The sequence below is a fragment of the Nyctereutes procyonoides genome, unplaced genomic scaffold, assembly GCF_905146905.1.
Source record: "Nyctereutes procyonoides isolate TBG_1078 unplaced genomic scaffold, NYPRO_anot_genome, whole genome shotgun sequence".
Classification (NCBI taxonomy): domain Eukaryota; kingdom Metazoa; phylum Chordata; class Mammalia; order Carnivora; family Canidae; genus Nyctereutes; species Nyctereutes procyonoides.
The window spans coordinates 32,500,790-32,522,282 of record NW_026575146.1 but is presented as its reverse complement, the minus strand read 5'-3'; the positions used below and the strand labels follow the sequence as shown (position 1 = coordinate 32,522,282).

At 37.6% G+C, this 21,493-nt stretch overlaps 1 protein-coding gene across 1 annotated transcript; it reads right to left on the bottom strand.

The window, feature by feature from the left end:
- Positions 1-623: 623 nt before the first annotated feature.
- Positions 624-13,698, bottom strand: LOC129499979 (protein LEG1 homolog). Its single transcript, XM_055310141.1, has 7 exons — positions 13,398-13,698; positions 11,666-11,749; positions 9,743-9,927; positions 8,729-8,829; positions 3,270-3,508; positions 1,654-1,737; positions 624-736 (listed from the first exon to the last, which is right to left on the bottom strand). Exons 1-7 carry the CDS (start codon positions 13,696-13,698, stop codon positions 624-626), a joined length of 1,107 nt encoding a protein of 368 aa, XP_055166116.1.
- Positions 13,699-21,493: the final 7,795 nt, after the last annotated feature.

Here is a 21,493-nt window from a genome sequence, read left to right as displayed (position 1 = left end):
GTTTGGAACACATTCCTCTGGGTCTTCATTTTCCTTGCCTTTCTCTGCTGGTTTCTATGGATTAGACACAACAGCCACCTCTTCCAGTTTTGAAGAAGAGGCCTCTGTATAATAGATAAATCTTATTCAACGTTGCCCTTGCTCTTGATTGTCTTTCAATCCTTTGTGAAACTGCTTAGTGTGCTCTTAATGACCCCAGTCATTGAAAGTGGGCCAAGACCTGTCAGTGTCCCAAAGAGGTAGAGCTCAGTCAACACCTGGATGCCAGATGATTTTAAGCTGCATCCTTGGGTAGCAACTTTTGTTTATTACAGTCCTATGGAACACATGAATTTAATTAAGTCCTGTTGGCCATTGGAGCCATACAATCAAGAAGTATCATCTGGGTGACAACTGAAAAAAAAAATGAAACATGGCACCAGATGTGTGTATAAGTTCCTTTACAGGAGATACCTCCATCCTGAAGCAAGACAAAGGGAGAGTGCAAAGATGGCACCTATCAAGCTCGTGGTTTCTGAAGAGTATTGCAGTATTAAGACTGCTCCCTCAGTCCGTAGCTATTGAAATGAACAAACAGGCCTCTAATGAAAAGATTGGGTGTGTTTCCTTTTGCAGCCTCTGATCTAGATCCTTGGGAATTTGCCACAGTGAGTCTGCACAAGCCTTCTAAGAACTGTCTCTTCATTTGCTGTAGCCTTCTGGGTCTTGTTGATGCAAGCCCCATTGGCTTTCAAAGCTAGATGTTTTGGAAGCCCATCTCTCACATGGAAGCCTTAGAAGTTGGGGTGCCAGATGTGGGGTCCAAAACCACCACTCCTTAAGGAGAAGCTGAGAATTGTGAGATTCCTCCCTATAGTGTGTCACTTCATCAAGGCTGGGACTTATGACAAGATTGTGTCTCAGACTCTCCTTCCTGCCTCAATGTGGATTTTTCTCTCATTTTCCAGAAATGTTCAGTCACTCAGTTTCTGGATTTGTATCAGAGTGAATTGTTCTGTCTGCGGCTGTAGATTTTGTGTGTTCATGAAAGGAGGTAAGTTCAGGAGCTTCCTATGTCACCAATGTTTTCTTAAGCATTTTAAATTACATTAACATGAAGCATCAGCTTCTGATAGTTTTGAATCTTCACTCAGTCTTCATTGTTTATTTTAAATGTCACTCATGGAAAAAAATGATAAAACTAGGCAAGCTTTGTTTTCTCACTAATTTATACCTAATATTATATTATTATAAATAAAATCTAATATCTAAAATTATTTTTCAACTTTAATATAAGCTTTACTCTTATAATATATAGAGCTAAGGATTAAAACTTGATGCCACTATAGGCAAAGAGATGGTTGAGAATTTTATGTAATTAAAAATGAAAAACCCAATTCCAATTCTTACAATCAGCAAATGTTAAAGAGCTAATCTGAAGCCAGAAAAGGTTAATTTTATTTTGTAGATTACATCTAGTGAATTTAGCTTAAGTGTCTTGTGGAAAACACTTCTGGAAACTAAAAAGTAGCTAAATAACACCTTGAAACCTTATTGTAAATGTATACATATGTTACCAAAGATTAATTGAAAATGCTCATTTTTAAATATCAATATTTGGTTTTCACTCATGCTTTGTTTTCAATATATCTGTTTTCTCTATTCTTTGCTTACCTGAAAACTCCAAGGCCTTTGATACTGTGACTGAACTCTGAGTGTCAATGGGAGCATGGAGAGTGGTTGCCAAAAGAATGACAACTAGATGATAGTAAATGCCTTATTATGCAACGTTACACAATTATACTATCAAGGCTGATCATTTTTTCACCAGTAGTTTTCAACATTTAATCTTCCATTTTTTTGGGATCCCTGGGTGGCGCAGCGGTTTGGCGCCTGCCTTTGGCTCAGGGCGCGATCCTGGAGACCCGGGATCGAATCCCATATCGGGCTCCCGAAGAATGGAGCCTGCTTCTCCCTCTGCCTATGTCTCTGCCTCTCTCTCTCTCTCCTTCTCTCTCTCTCTCTCTCTCTCTCTCTCTCTCTCTCTCTCTCTCTCCTCTGACTATCATAAATAAATAAAAATTTAAAAAAAAATCTTCCATTTTTTTTGCTGTGAAAGCTATTCAAAACTAAGAGATATAAAGCCAGATTTCAGTAAAACTTAATCTTGTAAAAATCTTGTGGTATGGTACTTTCAAACTTTAAAGTTATTTCAACTTCCATTATCTACTCAGTTCTTCACCTTATATATCTTAAGAGGAAAGATCCAGTTTATGCAACCCAGACATACAATGCAATTACACCATCTGATCATTTGCAGAATTAAGCAGGTGATTACCAAAAGTCATTCTTCTCCTTTCATGGTATAGATTTGTCACACAAAATAGTTCTTAGACAATAATTTAATTCCCTAGCCCACTCGCTTCTCCAAACATGACAGCATCTTTGTACTGGTGAGATGTAGATAATATAGAAGCCAGAGGCTGGGAGGAGACTTAGTTCTCTCCTCATTGTGTAAAGGGAAGCTGCCACTGACTGAGAATACTGCACTGGAACAACTACTACAGCAAGAAGAAACTGCAAATGCATGAAGGCCTTAAATGTTTGGGCTTATTTTTTACTCTAACTCAAATAAGATTTCAAAAACATGTATTTAATGTATTTATGTTTACTTGGCTTGTTTATCTATCAGATTCTTTGGGGGAGCCAAAAAAAAGTAATATTTTAATTGTTTTCAGCTTGGTTCACTGCATAAGAGCATACCTGGAAAATTGAGATGATGTGGTAATTCAAATGTACAACTAAAGATTACTTCTGTTTCTCATTCTGATAGGAAGCCCTATAGTTGAGGAGCTCCAGCAGAATATATCATCCACAGCTAGTAAGGCTGGATGAAGGGAGCGCCCATAAGTCAATTTGCTAGTTTTTCCCATTAATCATGCTGGATTTTCTTTTGATATTTCTTTATTTCATTATAAATTAAGAGCAATGTATAAGTTGTTTTTTTTTAAAGGACTACTATAACAGCATCAAAGGATTATATATGGGTTTACAGATGAAAAGTGGACTAGGAGTAGTCTGGTGGCTTCATGGATCAATAAAGATGCATAAGAAGGGACAGACCAGGATTAGAAGGACCAAAAACTATGGAATGGATACCCATGGAGAACCATGACTTTCTTTAACAGTATGCATTATAACAATCTTTGTATCTGATAAAATCATTTTTTCTTCCCTTATTCAATGAAATATTAATTTTCATTAAAATATATTGCTTATAAGGCCCTTACCTGGAAAGTTATCCACTTGGGAAAGAAAACTTAGAAGGAGCAGGACAGTGTTTTGAAATTCAGTAAAGTCGCTGATAAAGGGGGCTCTATCCCCATTAACAAGCATTCGTGGTGGCAGGCCCTCCTGGAGTTCATGTGTTCTGACCAAAGTTGTAGGAAAGAGGGAAGCAGCTAAATAATCTACAGCCACACACCAATTTCTTCCAAAATTTGCTTCCACTTTAGAATAATACTCCAACCTAAGAGACAAGTAGAAACAGGTACAATTGCAACTAATCCACTCCAAATTTCAGCCTCATTATTTTCTTTCTTTTGTTTTTGATTTTTGAATTTTAAGTCTTTATTTAAATTCTAATTGGTTAACATACAGTGTAATATTGTTCTCAGGAGCAGAATTTAGTGACTCATCACTTACATAGAACACCCAGTGCTCATCACAAGTGAGGAACAATGGCTTAAATAACCTGTAATGGCATAAATAAACTTCAAGCCCTAAGAACAATGGCTTAAATAAACACTAGGAAAGAAGTGAGGGCAGTGTTTGAAGGCACAGAGGTGTTTAGCAAAGTCAGACCCAATGGAAGCCTTTTAAATGATTTAAGTGAATATATTATTGGACAGTTCACCTAATAAGTCAGTTAAGAGAGAGTCAAGTAAAAATAAATAAATAAATAAAAACACACCTTTAAAAGCTCATTTTAATTTAAAATACAGTTATAGGTGCACCAGCCAATCTTAGGATCCAAGACCACAGAGCTTTAAGTAGACATAGACTGTAAAGAGTTCAGGACTGTCTCAAGTAAATAAAAGACTCTAATATATTCTCTTTTTTTTTCTAATATATTATTTTACCTAAAAAAGGTAACACATGAGATTTAAAGGAAGTGCCCCAGTATGTAGTAGATTGCAAACATGGCCTCAATTTCTCAAAAGTCTTTATATCTCTGGTTTTTGGTCTCTTCAATGTCCCTTCCCTATTACATAGAAAGGAGACGGCAAGGAGAGAGGCTGTCTACCCTGGCTCAGCCATATTAGTTGATTTAGCCAATAGAACATTAGCCAACTTGACACCGCATAAGCTTGAACTGTGTTTTCACAATTTGGTTTCTCTCCCTTGCCATTCTTCCATCACTATGGCAAACACTCAGGCTTGCCTGCTAGAGAATGGGAGACAAATGGAGCAGAGCTGAGCTTCTCCACTCATCCCTGTGTTGCCAATCAAATCAGCAAACATGAGGTGAGCACGGGGAAGATCAGCAGACCTGCCCGACTGGATCTTAAACATGTGAGGAATAAACACTGCTGTATAGACGCTGAGATTCTGTAGCTATCAGCCGTGCTACATTCTTGTGGGAAAAAAAATGAATGAAATACAGGGCAACACACCTAATAAATTGCAACTTCTCAACAGTGAAAGTGAAGCTAAAAACTAATGGAGATATGCCTTCAAAAAATCTTAAGTATTGCTAGCCTAGGCTTCTGTATTCACTCAACCTCAGTCAAAAATTGTGAAAGAATAATGATATTTTAAGAATGCAAATTACCTGCAATTTTTTCTTCTTATACAACTGTTCTGAATCGACTGGTATGTAAGTCTTAACCAACAAAGTAATCCAGGAAATAAAACAATACAGGATACTGGAAATGGGTGAGTCAACATAAAGAAGAGACAAAGGCAATCTAGTACAAAGATCCTAGAGACCTAAGAATCGCATCTGACCACCTGGGCAGAACAGAGCAAGTCCACGGTTCTGAACAAAACCTCTACGAGAAGAAGAAATTGATATAATTCTGGATGCTTCTAAACACCTTAAGAAGAAACTTGTTTGGTTTGCCAATTTGAAGTAATTAGCGTTGTGTATGATAGAAAGTAAACAAAAATTCACACAAAAAAAATGATCAACTCTAAAGAGAATGAGATAATGAGAAAAATAATTATAATCAGTTTAGTATGTGTGATGTGAATAGTGATTGATAGTTAAAATAATGTAGCCACTGAACATTGACCCAATCCACATCATTAAACAATTATACAGAGAGAGTGGTAAGTGGGAAGAATTTGTGTGGAGTAGGGGTGAGGGGAACTGAGTGGTAATTTCCTATGGTCGTGATAAAAAGGATACTTAAATCTGCAATCAGGAAATGTTATAGGATTTTTTTATTTTTAGAAATATAGTACTAAATATCACAGTAACCAGCGGTTATAGTGGCATTCTCCCTGGATACAGCTGTGTCATTTATTTATGTATTTTTGGTGGGAGGGATGGCAAAACCTCATAGAACCATTTGACTCTTTGTCTTTTTTTTTTCAAGATTTTGTTTATTTGACGCAGAGAGAGACATTATAAGCAGGGGAAGGGGGCAGAGGGCAGAGGGGGAGGGAGAAGGCTCCTGAGTGAGCAAAGAGCCCCAAATGGGTGGGACTCCATCCCAGAGCCTGGGATCAAGACCTGAGCTGAAGGCAGTAGCTTAACCCTTAACAGACTGAGCCACTCAAGTGCTTCCATTTGACTCTTTAAATCATTGACATATAAGAAATGGATCATAGACAAACTAAAAATAATCCAAAACAAAAATAAGGAGGCACACCTGAGTTCAATATATAAAATAAAGAAATAGGAAGGAAGGAGGGACAGAGAGAGCGAGGGAGGGAGAGAAGAGAGGGAGGAAATAAAGGAGGAAGGAAGGAGGGAAAAAATCTTCTGAAGAAGAATCTTAGATTCTTCTAAGATTCTAAGATTCTAAGGACCGTCCATCTACTACCCTAACTCCTAGGACAGGGAGACCCTGGTCACACTCACTTGCCTGCTAACCTACCTGAGAGGGAGAGAGGAGAGGTATGAATGATATTTTGTTCAGCTCAATTATATTTTGTTAAGCCCCAGGATTAAAAGATTCTTCATCAAGGAAGTGAATATTATATTTTATTCCCACTTCCTTATATATTGAAAAGGTGAAAGTTTTCTTTAATTAAAACCTTTTAATGTCTTTTACTATCTTTTGGTAGTTACTGACCTTGTAAAACTAGTCTGTAGGCCGTGTACACTGCAGGCAGCACAGCTTACAGGTAAGAGGATGAGCTATGGAGTCAAGAGAAATTTAAACATTAGCCCTGCCATTCACTAGCTGTAAGATTTTCAGCAAGTTACTAAACAGCTCGACCACATACCCAGGGTCTAGAAAAATCGAGGTATTTCAAAGTGAGATATTACATGAAGATACTTCGTGAAATTTCTTTTACTTGTACTTGAGAAACAGAAGCTACTTAAAAAATTCATTCGAGAGAGTCACCTGTTGCTACCTAAACAGAAGGTCAAGTAAGAAGGTCAAATTTCAGAGAATAAAAAAAGTTAATAAAAACTCTTTTTTTTTTTTTGGTTATAATTAGTGAGGAAAGTGCTTCTAATAGTATCAGAAAAAAAAATTTGGGTCATATGCTTGTGATCAAACTAATCATGTAATTATTCAAGATTTTTTATGAAAAAATTTATATGCTCTGTGATTTTAGAGTTTTTAAATAAACTTGGCCTGCTAAAAATATATTTCCTTCAAAACAGTTCCATAACATAAATAGGAATAAATACAAAAAGATTAAAAATCTAAACCCATAAGACACAAGAAATGTACCTGTAAGAAAAAAAATTTTCGCAATCTCCTTGAACTTTAGCTAAAGGACTCTCATATTTCTAAGGGACAAAGTTGCATTCCCTAGTGAATTATCTTTGGATATGAACCTGAAACATCTGTAAATGAAAAAAGTAGTCTAGAGAGATGACTTCTTATCTGTCAAATCTTGAGGTTGGCAATCTGAGACCGAAATCGTTGTCTAATAATCTCATTCCTATTTCCTGTCATCAGAATGGAAAGAACAGTTAAATTGCAACTGCTGTGCTGGCTTCAGCTCCAAATCCAATTACAAATGCTCCAATGGGAGAAAACTCCTCCATCCTCCAATTAATATCTAGTTTTTGAAGCCATATCAATAGGTAAAGGAGGAAATGTGTTTTGAATCTGCTACTGTAGCTGATTTATTTACTATACTGAAGGACGGAGTCGGTGGGAGAGACAATCAGTGAAATAAGTAAGAAACAGTCCCACGTTCCTGCCTGGATTCACCTGTCTACTCAGACAGTACCAAGGACCCTGATTTTTGGTTCCTGTTTTGCACCATACCCAGATTTCCACTCCAAATCTCTCTCCAATTGGTTGACCCCACCCCCAGATAGTGTCGATGATAGCTGATTTTATACGTCAATGTGACTGGGCCTCAGGGTGCCCGGATATTTAGTCAACATTATCTGGGGGGTATTTCTATGAGGGTTTTTCAGAAATCTCACTTTTCAAACCAGTTGACTGAGTAAAACATATTGCCCCCCCTAGTGCAAATCGGCCTCCATTCAATCTGTTGGTAGTGTGAATAGAACAAAAAGATGACCTTCCCTAAATCAGGGGGAAATCTGATGAAGTCTGATGGCCTTCAAACTGGAACATAGGCTCTTCCTGGTTCTATATCTATCTATCTATCTATCTATCTATCTATCTATCTATCTATCTATCCATCTACCTATCATCTATTTATCTATCATCTATCACCTATTTATCCATCTATCATCTATCTATCATCTATCTATCTATCTATCTATCTATCATCTTCTATCATTTATCTATCTATCATCTATTTATCATCTCTCTACCTACCTACCTATCTTCTATTGGGGCTGTTTCTCTGGAGAACCCTGACTAATATAGTATCATTCACAGCTAAGCACAAATCATTCTTGCACCTTCTTATCTAAGTCTATAATAACCTCTAGATGTACACCTAGAGTGCTTGATAATCTTCTGAGCTACCCTGCATGCTCACCCTGATGCTAGTTGATCTTTTTCCAGTATATACTCTCCACAGTATAAGTACCTACCAGTACTGTGCCCATGATCAAAATATTGAAGACAAGGATCCCTGGGTGGCTCAGTGGTTTAGTGCCTGCCTTCAGCCAGGGTGTGATCCTGGACTCCAGGATCGAGTCCCACATTGAGTTCCCCACAGGGAGTCTGCCTCTCCCTCTGCCTGTATCTCTGCCTCTCTCTCAGTCTGTGTCGCTCATGAATAAATAAGTAAAATCTTTAAAAAAATATATTGAAGACAATTTCTTTTCTTTTGTATATAGAGAAATTTGTCATGTTTTATTTGTTTGTTGGTTGGCTAGCTATTTCATTAGCTGAAATAGTTGGTTAGCACCAGATGTTTTTTTTTTTTCTCAAAATTTGTTTCTTCTTCATAAAATATTTTCTAAGTCTAATCATTCTAAAATACTTATACTTCATCATTAAAAATACCCAATGGTTAATATTATTAATAGGAACATTGACTACCACTTTAGAAGAGGAATAAAAAGGCATAAGTGAGGCCCAAAATCATTTACCATATTAAATAGAAATGATTTGGGATCCATTCTTACCTATCTTCAAATATTTTGCCAACAGTATCTATGGTTGCGACATGTGCAGCCCATAAGTACTTCAACAGGTCTTCAAAGGTACTGGAAGGATACTGTAAATGCTGCAGCGAGGAGAAATGTATTCATATTTGAGAAAATACAACAATTTCTCTCCTTAAAATTTAATCTTACTCCCATATATAATTTAGCAATATCCTGCATGAGAGGAGAATTTTGTTTCTAAGAACTGTATAAGCTCTCAGTGACTAACACTTTGTAAAAGAATATAACAAATATCTATTATAAATAATATTATTGAACACATCTATAAGAAATGAGCTGCAACAATTTTCCCAGGAGTCAGTATTTTATACTGGATTTTGTTTTTGATTTGTCATTTGTTTTCCTGCTACCATAGCAAAAGTTACCACTAAAATTTAAGAAAAGGAGGACATTTTTATTAGAATCTTTAATCCAATCATATCTAAAGTAGTGAACTAATAATCTATGGAACTAGTAAATCCATCTTTTCATTGTGCACCTTAGCCTACATCTATGTTTAACCAATGTTCACATTTTGCTCATTGAATATTTGGTTTTGATTGCCACATAATTGTTTAGTTTTACCTTTAAGATCATTTATTAATTCAGTTGGAATAAGTTATTTGACTCTTCTAATAACCAACTCCATAATTGTATTTCTCCTGAAAGTTAATTCTTCGTTGCCTTGCAGATTCAATTAAACAGAATAATCTTTGCATTTAGTCAGATATCTTATGCACGCTCACATTTATGTCTTATTTATTTGGAATGAGAGGATCAAATTTGTGTTAATGCCATATTGGCTCAGAGGGAACGAACGCCCCACCTACTGCCCCGCTGCAAATGTAATAATATAATTCGCCTGACAGTTTACGTTTTTACACTTAGGAAATATACGATGCACACAAAAACCTAGGCAAAAAGCACTATACAAAACAGAAAATTCTCTTACCACCTCCTAAGAAAATAACTTATAAAACTTTAAAAAGCAACCTGGTAAAAGGCATTCCACTTGCTCATTATCTCAGGAAAGGACGACCGGCAACTAGAAACATTAAGACAAAACTTTGTCTGGTCCTTGGGGGGTGGCAAAAGCATGACTTGGTCCGATGATATCCCCATTATGCCAGAGTCAACCGCAGCAAGGAAGGGCAAAGCACATAGAAAGTAATTCATATCTGTAACAGCAAAATACTTATTATTACTGCAAATACTAACAAATGGGATAGAGAATATTTTTAAGTTGTCTGTAAACCAGTAGGCAAAAATCACACATTCAGAAACCTAGCCAAAAAAAAAAAAATTGAAAATCTCCCTAAGGATCATCTACATAACTTTAATATGCTTTTGTTAATAACCCTACAATCAGGGGCCCCGGGTGGTTCATTGCATTAAGCGTCTGCCTTGAGCTCGGGTCATGATCCTGGGATGGAGCCCCGTGTCTGGCTCTCGGCTCCACGGGGAGCCTGCTTCTTCTTCCTCTCCCTCTGCTGCTCCCCCTGCTTGTGCTCGCTCGTGTGCGTGCTCTCTCTCTGTCTCTCTCTAAAATAAATAAATAAAACCTTTTAAAAAAATAACCCTATAATCATAGACATAGGCTTAAGCAGTTGTCTATGATATTTTTGTCTATGATATTTTAAGTAAAAACTAATATTTAATATTAAGTTAATATTATGTAATATTCAATATTAATTTAATATTATTTAATATTCATTTTTTTCAAAGCATTAAGCAAAAAAAGGAAGGAAGTTATCTACTTGTGCACAGAATGATACACCTCTAATTGAAGTTTTTTTCATAAAATGTAATTTGTTTCTAAGACATTTTAGTGTGGTTAGAGTGTTGACATTGCGTACTTTGTATTTAGCCAAGTTTCATATGCAACCGTGATATCACAAAGCCCTGGTTTCAGATTAGGTTTTTAAAGCCCACATTTTGGATAAGTGTTGACAGTAGATCTCTGGATGATTAAATTGACAATGAATTAGCTGTTTTTCATTTCTCTCTAAATATAACCTATTCCAGCAGATTTAGACATTATAATTTAGAGGGCTGTAAAGCCTCAGCTGATTCTCACTGGTGATGCAGAATGTTTTTTATCAAAGACATGCATTTATGAACGTAATCCTATGCCCCAGTGGAGCAGCCTGATGCTCCAAACTCCTGAATCAATCTGGGGATAAGGAACCCTGAATTCCAAACCGTGACTATGCGTGGGTCTTTGAAAAGAACCAGTGTATGTGGTATTAGAAAAAATATGTAAAAAAAAAAAAAGAGAGAGAGAGAGAAAGAAAAAATATGTAAAGGTGTATGTGGTGTGTGTCACCCTAAGAAACTGAAACTTCATATATTCTTGTCTCTTATTGGGAAATGTCTCTAAGGAAATATGTGTAAATGAATTTAATTACTAAAACACAAAATAGAATTAAAGAATTTGAAAATGTCTTCTGGTTATTTTAGGATTGAATGTCTGACAGACGCCTTCAATTACTGATTGATAAAATGATTTGTGGTACCCACCCTGACGTGTTAGGGCATGAAAGGCAAACACATTCGGTTGGGGTGAAATGAGGAAAAAGCCCTAATCACTTGTTCCCTCCTTTCTCATCCCCCCTCATCCTGGAAACCCCCCTCACGTCGGCCTCCCTCCTCCCTGCTAGGCCAGGCTTGCAGAGGCCCTGGTCCCTCCCCAGCCCTTGTTCTCTGCTTCCGTGACAAGCTCGTGTCCCAGGGAATCATTACTGACATGACGGCTGTCCAATTCGAGGATGTGGCACCTTGGCCACAAGGTGCACGATGAAACAGATTCCTTCTTAGAAAGAACTAGTACTGTCCTCTCTCCGTCCCTAAGGTTTCGGGTGGAACACTTTCCTTGGGGGATGGTTAGTACCTGTTTTGCCACTTAAATGAACCTACCAGCCCACCAACTGTCCACAGAGACACACAGAGGATCAGAGTCATAGCCACAGTCGGTCCTTCTTCTGGGATCAGCTAATCTTCCTAGAAGGGGGGGGGGGGGGTGCAGGGATTATTTATTATACAATAACATTCTTGAGTATCAATAAATATTTTGCTTTAATTTGGTCTCTTATTCTTTCATTGATCCCTAACAACTCCCTCCCACTCAATCTCCTTCTCCCTTCCTTTTCTTGTCCCTTCCTTAAACACACACACACACACACCCTACACTCAATCACATGTCCCTATTCCACCCCGTTTCCAGGTTCTGTCCTTTGGCTTAATTTCTGATATTATTACATTAGAATAGAATTTTTCATGGTGGACCTAAACCTTGATTTTTTTTTTTTAACTAGGCAGTTATTTTCAATATGCAGCCAAGGCTGAGAAACACTGCTTTAGCTTATTTGTTTACTTCCTAATAGATTTCCTTTCTACCCCCAGTAAAATTTCAGCCACATTTCAAGCCTCAGTTTAAATTCATTTTTTTTTTTCCTGATTACTCCAGCTGACTCCTCCACTCTGCCCCTCGTTTGGCACTTTTAACTTTTATCCAAGAGTTGTTGTGTATTTTCTTCCACTTAATTTCTGCTACCTTTCCCGTTTCACTTGTGTTGTTGTAAATTCTTTGATGGCAGGGAAACTGTCTGAAAGTCCTTATTCACACCCCATCTCCCCACTGCTCTTAGCAAATGCTGGACACTTATCAGTTCAACAGTGGAAGAGTTTAGCCAGGCTTGACCCTGATGTGTGAATTCAGTGAGTCAGAAGGGCATTAATCCACCAGCCCTTTCAGACTCCATCTCTCTCCCCTGAGGGTGGACTGCCTCCCATAGTAGACTTAATGTCAGTGATTTCTTCCGAACTAGCACTGTTTTGACTCCAAGGAAAGCCAGATAAATAGGAGTAGATTTGGGTCTCAGGACATTCCCTGACAAAGATGCGTGACTTGTCAACCACAGGAGTTCCTGAATCTGATCACTGCTCAGACTTAAGATAAACTGTGATCTTCTAGTTTTTTCATTGGAATACAACGATGAAATTTCCTTATTGATGGTGTTATCGGTATGGAGTAGGTAAGAGGTACCACTCGCTTTCATGAGCTGCTTCTGTCAGCCAGAACAAAAATATCTTTCTAATTTATGAATCCTTGGCCCAGAGCATATATCTCCTAACTAAATGCTAGAATGTATTTTCAAAAGGAGTCAATCATTTGCAGAGAAACATTATCATGAGCAAGATGCCACTCCTTGCCTAGCAGCCCTATCTCCATGTTTAGGTAATCACAATTGGGACTTCAAAAACTTTCAAGTTAATTTGACAACACCTTCTGTTTTTAACGTATATTCTTTTGACTGTTTTGTTCATCAAAGTGCTTAGAATGGCATCTGGCATCTAGCAGGAGTTCAATAAATACTTGTAGAATGCTCAATAGATCTGACATGATGCCTTTGTGTTTGGCAGCTATGCCTGATGCACCATTGTGATTTCTAGTCAAAACAGAAGCACACAAAAGAAGGACTTATGGAGGAAGAAGAGTAGAAGTAGAGAAATATGATTATGAGGGGGGAAGAGGAAAAAAAAAGATCAATTCTCAAAGATGCGGTATGGTATATACAGAGTCTTAGTTCCCGATTACTCCGTGGTTATACTGGTACGTCATTAGGATGATAACAAGAGTCATTCTTACCTGTTTTGTATTGCCAGCCATTCTGGAGAGGTAACCCCCATAAAATGTTTTGTTCATTGTCTAATAGAATGTTTTCAAAATAACTTGCTGTCTTGTTCACTAGGATTTTGTACATCCCCATTCTCTCAGGATATACCCAGGGATCAATAATGTACTTTCCATTCTTTACCTTGTAGTCACTGAACTGGCTAGCACTTTTCTTCCACAGTGGGGGATACAGATCTGAGAAATTAGATGCTCCTGCTAAAGAAACAGAAAAGCAACCAAGTAGTACACAGGTCCAAGGAGGAAGGAAAGCCATTGTGTCAAAGCTGGGGATTGAGATTGTGGCAAGGCTTTTATTGGGAAATGGAGGAAGAAGTCATGGTATTTGCTTTTATCTCAGCACATCAACACGTTTTGCTCTTTTCCCTGAAGATGACAGAATGAAGATGGGAAGGTCTTACCAATGAAAATAAGGTGCCCGTCTTACGAATAGCATCATCAAAAGTTTCTTATCCACATGATAGTCCAAAAAAACTGTTGAAAATTCTATTGTTGAATGAATAAATATTTTAAACCCTTTCATAAAACTGCTGTTAGTTTTACATTGTGTTTGTGTGCCTATTAAATTAAATACCCTCCTACACATATATCTTGACCGTAATTACCTAGAAATGTAAGGGTATGGGCAGTCACCCATGTCTGCAGAAAAGGATTTACATAGCAAATCTGAGAATGTTATCATTAAATAAACCTGCTTGTAGTTTCGCCCTTGGCTGGCATCTGCCTACTTGGCTCTCAAAGTTCCTAGTCAACAGTAAAATGACAAGTGATTCACTGTACCTAGACTGTGCAAACACTATGGTTTATGCTCAACATCTGCTTTCCTTGTAGAGTCTGGAACTTTCGTACATGACTAGCTCCCAGTAAACAGCTTGGGCATTGCCTCTTTAATGGGCATCCCTGGGCAGAAACATGACACACATACTGCTGTTACTTCTATTACTGGGGGAAAAGTGCACTCTGTGTGACCTCTCATTGGAAGGAAAGAGCATGTGGGAATCTGCACATGTGTTCCTCCAGACTCTGCCTCTGTCTTTCCCCTTATTGTTCAGCTGTGTATGCTTACTACATCACCACAAAGAACCTTAGCCATGAGTAGAATTGTATGCTGAATCTTGTGAGTCTTCTAGAAAATGTTTAAACACAGGTCCCTGAATGAAAACTTCAGTTACCCATCAGTTATCTCTCACCAAAGTCTAAGAAAGAAATTTTGAAACATTTATTTAGTATGTTTAGTGAAATAAAAACTTCTAGTCCCCATATTGAATCATATATCTCTAGATCCTAGAGGAAAAGACAGAGTCTAATAGGTTTTAATTTCAGATGTGTAAGTTTCAAAAATATAAAGAAAAAATTCCCAGTGATAACAATTTGAAGGAATAGAATGCCTTAAAGAGCTGAATTTTCTCCATGCAGAGGATATTGAACTAGTCTTTGATACATTAGCTAATATTAAAAATAGTTGAATTTTGGAACTCCTGTGTCAGAATCTAAAAAATAGGTTAAAATGGCCTATAATAGTATAGATAAAATACTCAACAAAAACCTTGCAGGAGTTTCCTAGCCTACACTGTGATTACAAAATATATCACCAATGATATTGGGGCACTCCCTCCTCATTGAAAAAAATGTTAATGTACTGTACAAATAATGAAGATTGATGTACCAGGATTTAAAATAATGTGTAAATATTATTATATACTGAAAAAAATGATCCATTTAGTAGAAGTTTCTGTTGCAAGGAAGAAGCTTGAAGTGTACCTATGTATCCAATAGAATAAGCCAGCCTGTTGGCAAAAACTCCCAGTTAATTCCCAGTTTTCTTTCATCCTTTAATGTTAGCCAGGAACATGGATATCCAGAATTAAGGCTGCAATTCCAGCATCCCTTGCATAAGCAGCCACATTGCTAAGTGCCGGCCCCTGGGATATGAATGGAAATGGTGTCCATGTATCCCTTAAAAAAATGGATAGGCCACTTTTTCATCCCTTCCTCTATTCTATGGCTAGATGTGATGGCTATAATTCCATCTCAATGCTTATGGACAATGATTCCATCTTGGAGTTAACAGAATACAGAGCTGGAGATTGCATGAATCCCAGAAAATTGGGCAACCATGAGATATAACTATGGATTCCACCTGAGAGAAACAACTTTCTATATATTTCAACCACAGTTTGAATTTCACCTACATATAGTGAAAATAATGGCCTCATGAATATAAGCAGTACATCTGGAAAGTCTTCTTATTAGCATCATTAGAAACCCGTTTCCCAGAAGGTCATAGGTGAGGCTTACTTCTGGCATGGACCACACTGAATATCCTTCAGCGGGATATAACTTCTTGACTCCTGTCATTTTATTTATGGTCTTCTGATCACTGATTATTCAACTTTCCAAACACATTAATATAAAGGGGAAGTGGTGAAAATTACTGTTCTATTCTGGATCAAGAATACAAGCATTCTGGGTTCAAGAAAATATGTTCTATCTTTATAAAGAGGTTAATATATGAATGCGTACTATATGACCTATTTTTCTTTTTTTAAGATTTTATATATTTATTCATGAGAGAAACAGAGAGAGAGAGAGAGAGAGAGAGGCAGAGACACAGGCAGAGAGAGAAGCAGGCTCCATGCAGGGAGCCTGATGCGGGACTTGATCCCAGGACTCCAGGATCACGCCCAGGGCTGAAGGCGGCTCTAAATCACTGAGCCACCTGGGCTGCCCAAGACCTTTTTTTCTATAACCAAATGCCAACACCATACTTAATGGGAGAAACCTTAAGGGCATTTCCTTTAAAGCCAACTATAGGATAAAAACAATCACTATTATTTTAATCATTTAACTTTCTTTGCAGATACCATACAATTACATTAGTACAGATAAAGAAATTAGATGCATAGAATTGTCAGTGAGGAAGAGATATTATTTTTGCAGATGGTATTATGGTATCTGGAAAATGGGAGAGAGTACACTAAAGGGGTACCTGCAAAGAAAAAGAGAGTTTCACCACAGCAACTTCTTGCTAGACATATCACCAAAAACAAGACAAAAAACCCTCTTAGATTATGAAGTAGCAAAAACGGTGGCAGAGCAGTTGGGTCTCTGATACTCACGGAGCTCTAGCCTCTATGCTTCTGGACTACTGTTTCTAAAAAAGAAAATAAATTTGATCTTGTACAAGACAATTTCTCTTTTGCAGGATTTGTTACTATCTGGAGGACCTGATCTGAACTCACATTCCAGTTAGGGCTTCTAATATCTCTCTGACTCTTTCCTTAACTGCAGTGTAGACATGATATCATATACTTTTATAACTGCTAATTATTACTGTTTCATGTTGTTTGAAATTTGTAATAATAGCACTGGAAATCTGGATTCGATTATTGAATAGAAAATCTGTATTTAACTTTGAAGACCAAACCCTAAAACAACTCAATCTGTATTTGTTTGAGACACATGCATATGTGCAATAACTCAAATGCCAAAAGATCAATGTGAGATGAACCCTAATATCCTACTTCACAACGAGGACATTGAGGCCTCTCAGGATCAAACCACCACATACCCAAAGTCACTCAGGATGCAGATGAGAAAGAAATCATTTCAACCTTGCATTAGCCATGTGAACTTGAAGACTCTCATTCTAATTTTTTTCTGCAAAACAAGAATAATAAGACTATCCTCTACTTCTGCACAGTCACTGGGAAACATTGATGAGAGGATGCAGACAACAGCAGTAAGAGTATAAAACCATGGAAAACTAAAATCGTAAAGCTATTTGTATTAGAATTAAACACCAGGGTACCTGGGTGGCTCAGCGGTTGAGCATCTGCCTTTGGCTCAGGTGGTGATCCCGGGGTCCTGGGGTCCAGTCCCTCATGGGGCTCCCAGCAGGGAGCCTGCTTCTCCCTCTGCCTGTGTCTCTGTTTCCCTCTCTCTCTCTCTCTCTGTCTCTCATGAATAAATAAATAAAATCTTAAAAAAAAAAAAACTACTGTCCACTTGACCAAGTCAAGACGACAGTAGTTGGCTGACCTGTGAGCTTCGTAACCTTGTCTGGCTGTTCTCTATATCATAGCAACAACACATTCATTGTTTCTTGGAATAAGATTTTGCTTTTTTACTCATCGTTTGATTGTATATTTCCCCATCTCATCTCCACTTAACACTATCGTACTTTTTATGTCAATTCAAGTTCTGTCTTCCACGAATCTTCTGTGATTCAGCACATTGCTTTGCATGCAGTAGATAACCCTTGTAACATAACTTAATTTCATTTATCTTTAGCAAATGAGTTGTATTCTGAATAGGTGAGTGTAAGGAGGGGCAGGGATAGAAAGAGGAGCTCAATTGCTCCTAAGAATAACGTATGATCTGCTGTATCTTTTGTCTTCAGGAGTTTCTCTCTGTCCTTTCATTTTCAGCAGTTAGAATGCAATACTCATTTATGAATCCTGTTTGGTGTTTTCTGTGCTTCGTGGGGCTACAGTTTCCTGTTTGTTATTAATTCAAGAAAATTTTCAGCTTCAGATATTTCAGATATTTCTTCCACCCTATTCTGTTTTCTCTGTTCTGTTTTCCTCCCTCCTCTCTTTTTTGTTCATTTCAGTTTTGGTAAATTTCTATTCACCTATTTTCAAGTTCATCAATTTTTGTTGCATCAGCAAAGTGACTTGATGAGTGTGTCATAGGCATTCTTCATCTCTGGTACTGTGTTGATTTTTAACATTTCCATCTGTTTATTTCTTATCATTGTTATTTCTTTGCTGAAATTACCTATATGAGCTCATAAGTTGACCATCTCTTCCCCTAGAGACTTCAACATATTAATCGATGTTTTTAAATTCCTTTTGAGGTGAGGTTTAAACATCCAGGACATTTCTGAGTCTGGTGCTAATTTCTTTGTAGCTTTGTGAGTACCTTTATCTCCTTGACTTTCTTCTGCCTCAAAATATTTTTTGAATATGGACGCGTATCTAAAAGAATAACACATATTTATCTATCTTTGTACAAAGGTCACACTGAATTTTGAGCTATTGGAATTTAGATCATTTCTGGGAAAACACTGGAGTTGGAAAGTGACAAATAATTTTTGACATAAATACCACAGTCAAATAGTTTTTGCTTGAATGTGGGCACACCTGGCATTCTGTTAGGCCTGTAGTGGGAGTGTGATATTTGTTTTGTTGCTATGGTTGCACTCAATGAACCAGAGGCCTCAAATGCGTGTAAACTTTGCATTTTATATTGGAAGATGGTTTGCCAGAAAATTTTTTTAAGTCTGCTCCATCTTGATCTTTCAATTTTCCCTTTGTGCTGTACTATGCTTCAGGGAGAGTCTGCTTCTTTAGAGCCTCCAGCAGGATTTCACACTTTTACTTGTCCGTGTCAGCCTGGCGGAGGTGGAGTGTTGGAGTCCTTCTCTCATATTCTAGTGAAGCCTTTCAGGTCTGGTTGGCAGTAATCAGGGATGTGGCTGGCACAAGTGCTAAGTCCCCTCTTCTTGCCCTGAGCCTCCTAGCACGTATTCCTACTCTTTTCCTTACATATAGATAATTTTTATGTTACCTTCCCTCCCTGCAGTGGGTTTTCACCAGTGTCCTAAGGGTGACAGTTTGTTGCCCAATTATATTCCCCATCCCCATGGAGAGATTAGGGCTTTTCTTCCATAAAGGAATAGGAGAAAAGGCTCCTGGAGGGGTTTTAGGTTCTTCTTCTAGTAACTTGCATCAAGATGAAAACTTTCTCAAGACTGTCTCTAATCTTCTCTTAAGAAATCTTATTTTTACTTATGAAGTGTAGTTGTCAAGCGATAGGGAGGAGGAGTCAGAAAGATGACTGAGGTGTTAGGCTTGGCCTGAGACCCAGGGGTCCAAGTCATAGGACTACTATGTATCCAGTGGTCAGGGAAGCTTTAACTCTTTCCAGACTCACCCTTAGATGGCACCCACCTCCTTCTTTTCTCTTGAACTTATGTCTTTTTCCAGCTTCACTGCTTGCTTGCCCTGAGGTGACCTAAACTATGATAGTTCAGAATTCAATGCAATCTATCTTTGTATAAATGTAAAGAAATCTTTATTCTTTTTCAGTATGTTGCCACTTCATCAAGTTGATTTACTTAAGGAACATATACAATGATGTTTTGACTGCCTTTATTACCCAACAAAATTCTTCCCTGAGGTCTTCACATCCTTTCCCTGGATCTTAACAGCTAGAGACCTGTCACTCTGTCAAGCAAAAATGAGGGTTTTTTTTTTTTTCAATAATGGTATCAAATACTCTCAAGCACAAATGGCCTCCTTCAAAATATCTGAACTTAGACTTCACTAGACTCCCCTTTCTTTTGCTACACTGAATCCTCTCTGAACTTTTTCCATTGTGTCCTCTGTTCCATTTTAAGTAATTAACAAATATAATCTTCATCCTCTTCATGGAAAGTCCTTCCGTTTCCATTTTTTGGTCTTTACTGACAATTGTCTTTCCTTTGACAAATCGTTTTCACTGGTAAACAGCTCCTAGGTATCTTTATTCACTTAGAGCTCACAAACCACAAGGCAGATTTAACAAAATGAGAGCTACTCCAATTGAATATCCTATTCACACAGTCTATAATATCATCATTTCTATTCACTTTAACCTCCATTTCTCCTTAGTGTGTGTGTGTGTTTGCTATAGATTTTAAACAATATTCTTTCTTGTTTAAATCATCAACTTGATTCCTCACCTCTGGTGTTTATCCTTGTCTTCTATAATTCATTATGTTAAAAGAATCAAAATTCATTCTTAGAATTAGATACTCCAGTAGAAACAGGAATATTTTCCTTGATATTTTTGACAGTCGTCCTCCAGGGATAATGCCAGTCCATAATTTTGTATGATTAACATCACTATGGTGATATAAAATGGCCACAAATGTTTGCAGCTCTACCCATGAAGGGGGGGAGTCGATTTCTTCCCTCATTCAGCTTAGATGATTTGTGATTTGTCCTGACCAATAGAATGCAATGGTGAGCAACTTCTAACCCTAGACCTTAAGACCGTGCAGTTTCTGCTCTTGGCCTTTTAGAGGGCAGACCTCATGTGATCCCAGGCACCATCTAGCTTACTGAAGGGGCACATGGTGGAGAAGCAGATAACAACCCATCAACCACCAAAACAGAGATCATTCTAGACCATCCAGTTTCAATTTTGCCACCAGATTGCTGACCTCACATTACTGAGCCAAGACAAAACCAACAGAAATCTGCCCAGTTGATCCTAACCTTAACTGCTGCCCCACAAATTTTGAGCTCATAAGCGAATGTTGTTAAAAGCTGCTGGGTTTGGGGGGCGGTCTGTGACATAGCAATAGACAATTGATACAAACACACTAGTAATTTCGAATGCAAAAGTTTTTCAGACTTTAGAAAAGTAATATTTGTCTTATAACCTCTGGTAGAGTCTGAGCCAATATTCTGTAAATCAAAAACCTGTATCTATGAAATGTGTGAGCATTCACTTTCAAGAAGTTAAATAAAAACCATACATATCATTATAGTTTATTTATATATACAAGACTGTTAAATAAAAAGGTAAGATAAGCATTGACTATTAAATATTCTAGTACATCCTATTTCATCTTTAAAAAACACTATTCAGGTTTAATCTAAGATCTATACACACATATATGTATAAACATATACAGATATATACAGATATATGCATTAAAATACTCATTGAAACTGGTTGCTTTTGGGCAGCCCTGATGGCTCAGCGGTTTAGCGCTGCCTTCAACCCAGGGCATGATCCTGGAGACCCGGGATCGAGTACCACGTGAGGCTCCCTGCATGGAGGCTGCTTCTCCCTCTGCCTGTGTCTCTGCCTCTCTCTCTCTCTCATGAATAAATAAATAAAATCTTAAAAAAAAAAGAAACTGGTTGCTTTGAGGACATTGAGGGGTGAATTTACCATTCTTGACATGACCGTTGTCATCAGATTAGTATTAGATATCTGATGGTGTGTCAGGAACAGGACTTTCAAGTATGGAGCAACACGTGATTCATCAG

Coding starts and splice junctions, on each gene's coding strand:
- LOC129499979 (XM_055310141.1), bottom strand. CDS start 13,698: ATGGCTTTCCTTCCTCCTTGGACCTGTGTACTACTTGGTTGCTTTTCT. Junction 11,750..13,397: donor TGGCTGGCAATACAAAACAG/GTAAGAATGACT, acceptor CCCCCCTTCTAG/GAAGATTAGCTGATCCCAGA. Junction 3,509..8,728: donor GGCAAAATATTTGAAGATAG/GTAAGAATGGAT, acceptor CTTGTCTCTTAG/GTTGGAGTATTATTCTAAAG.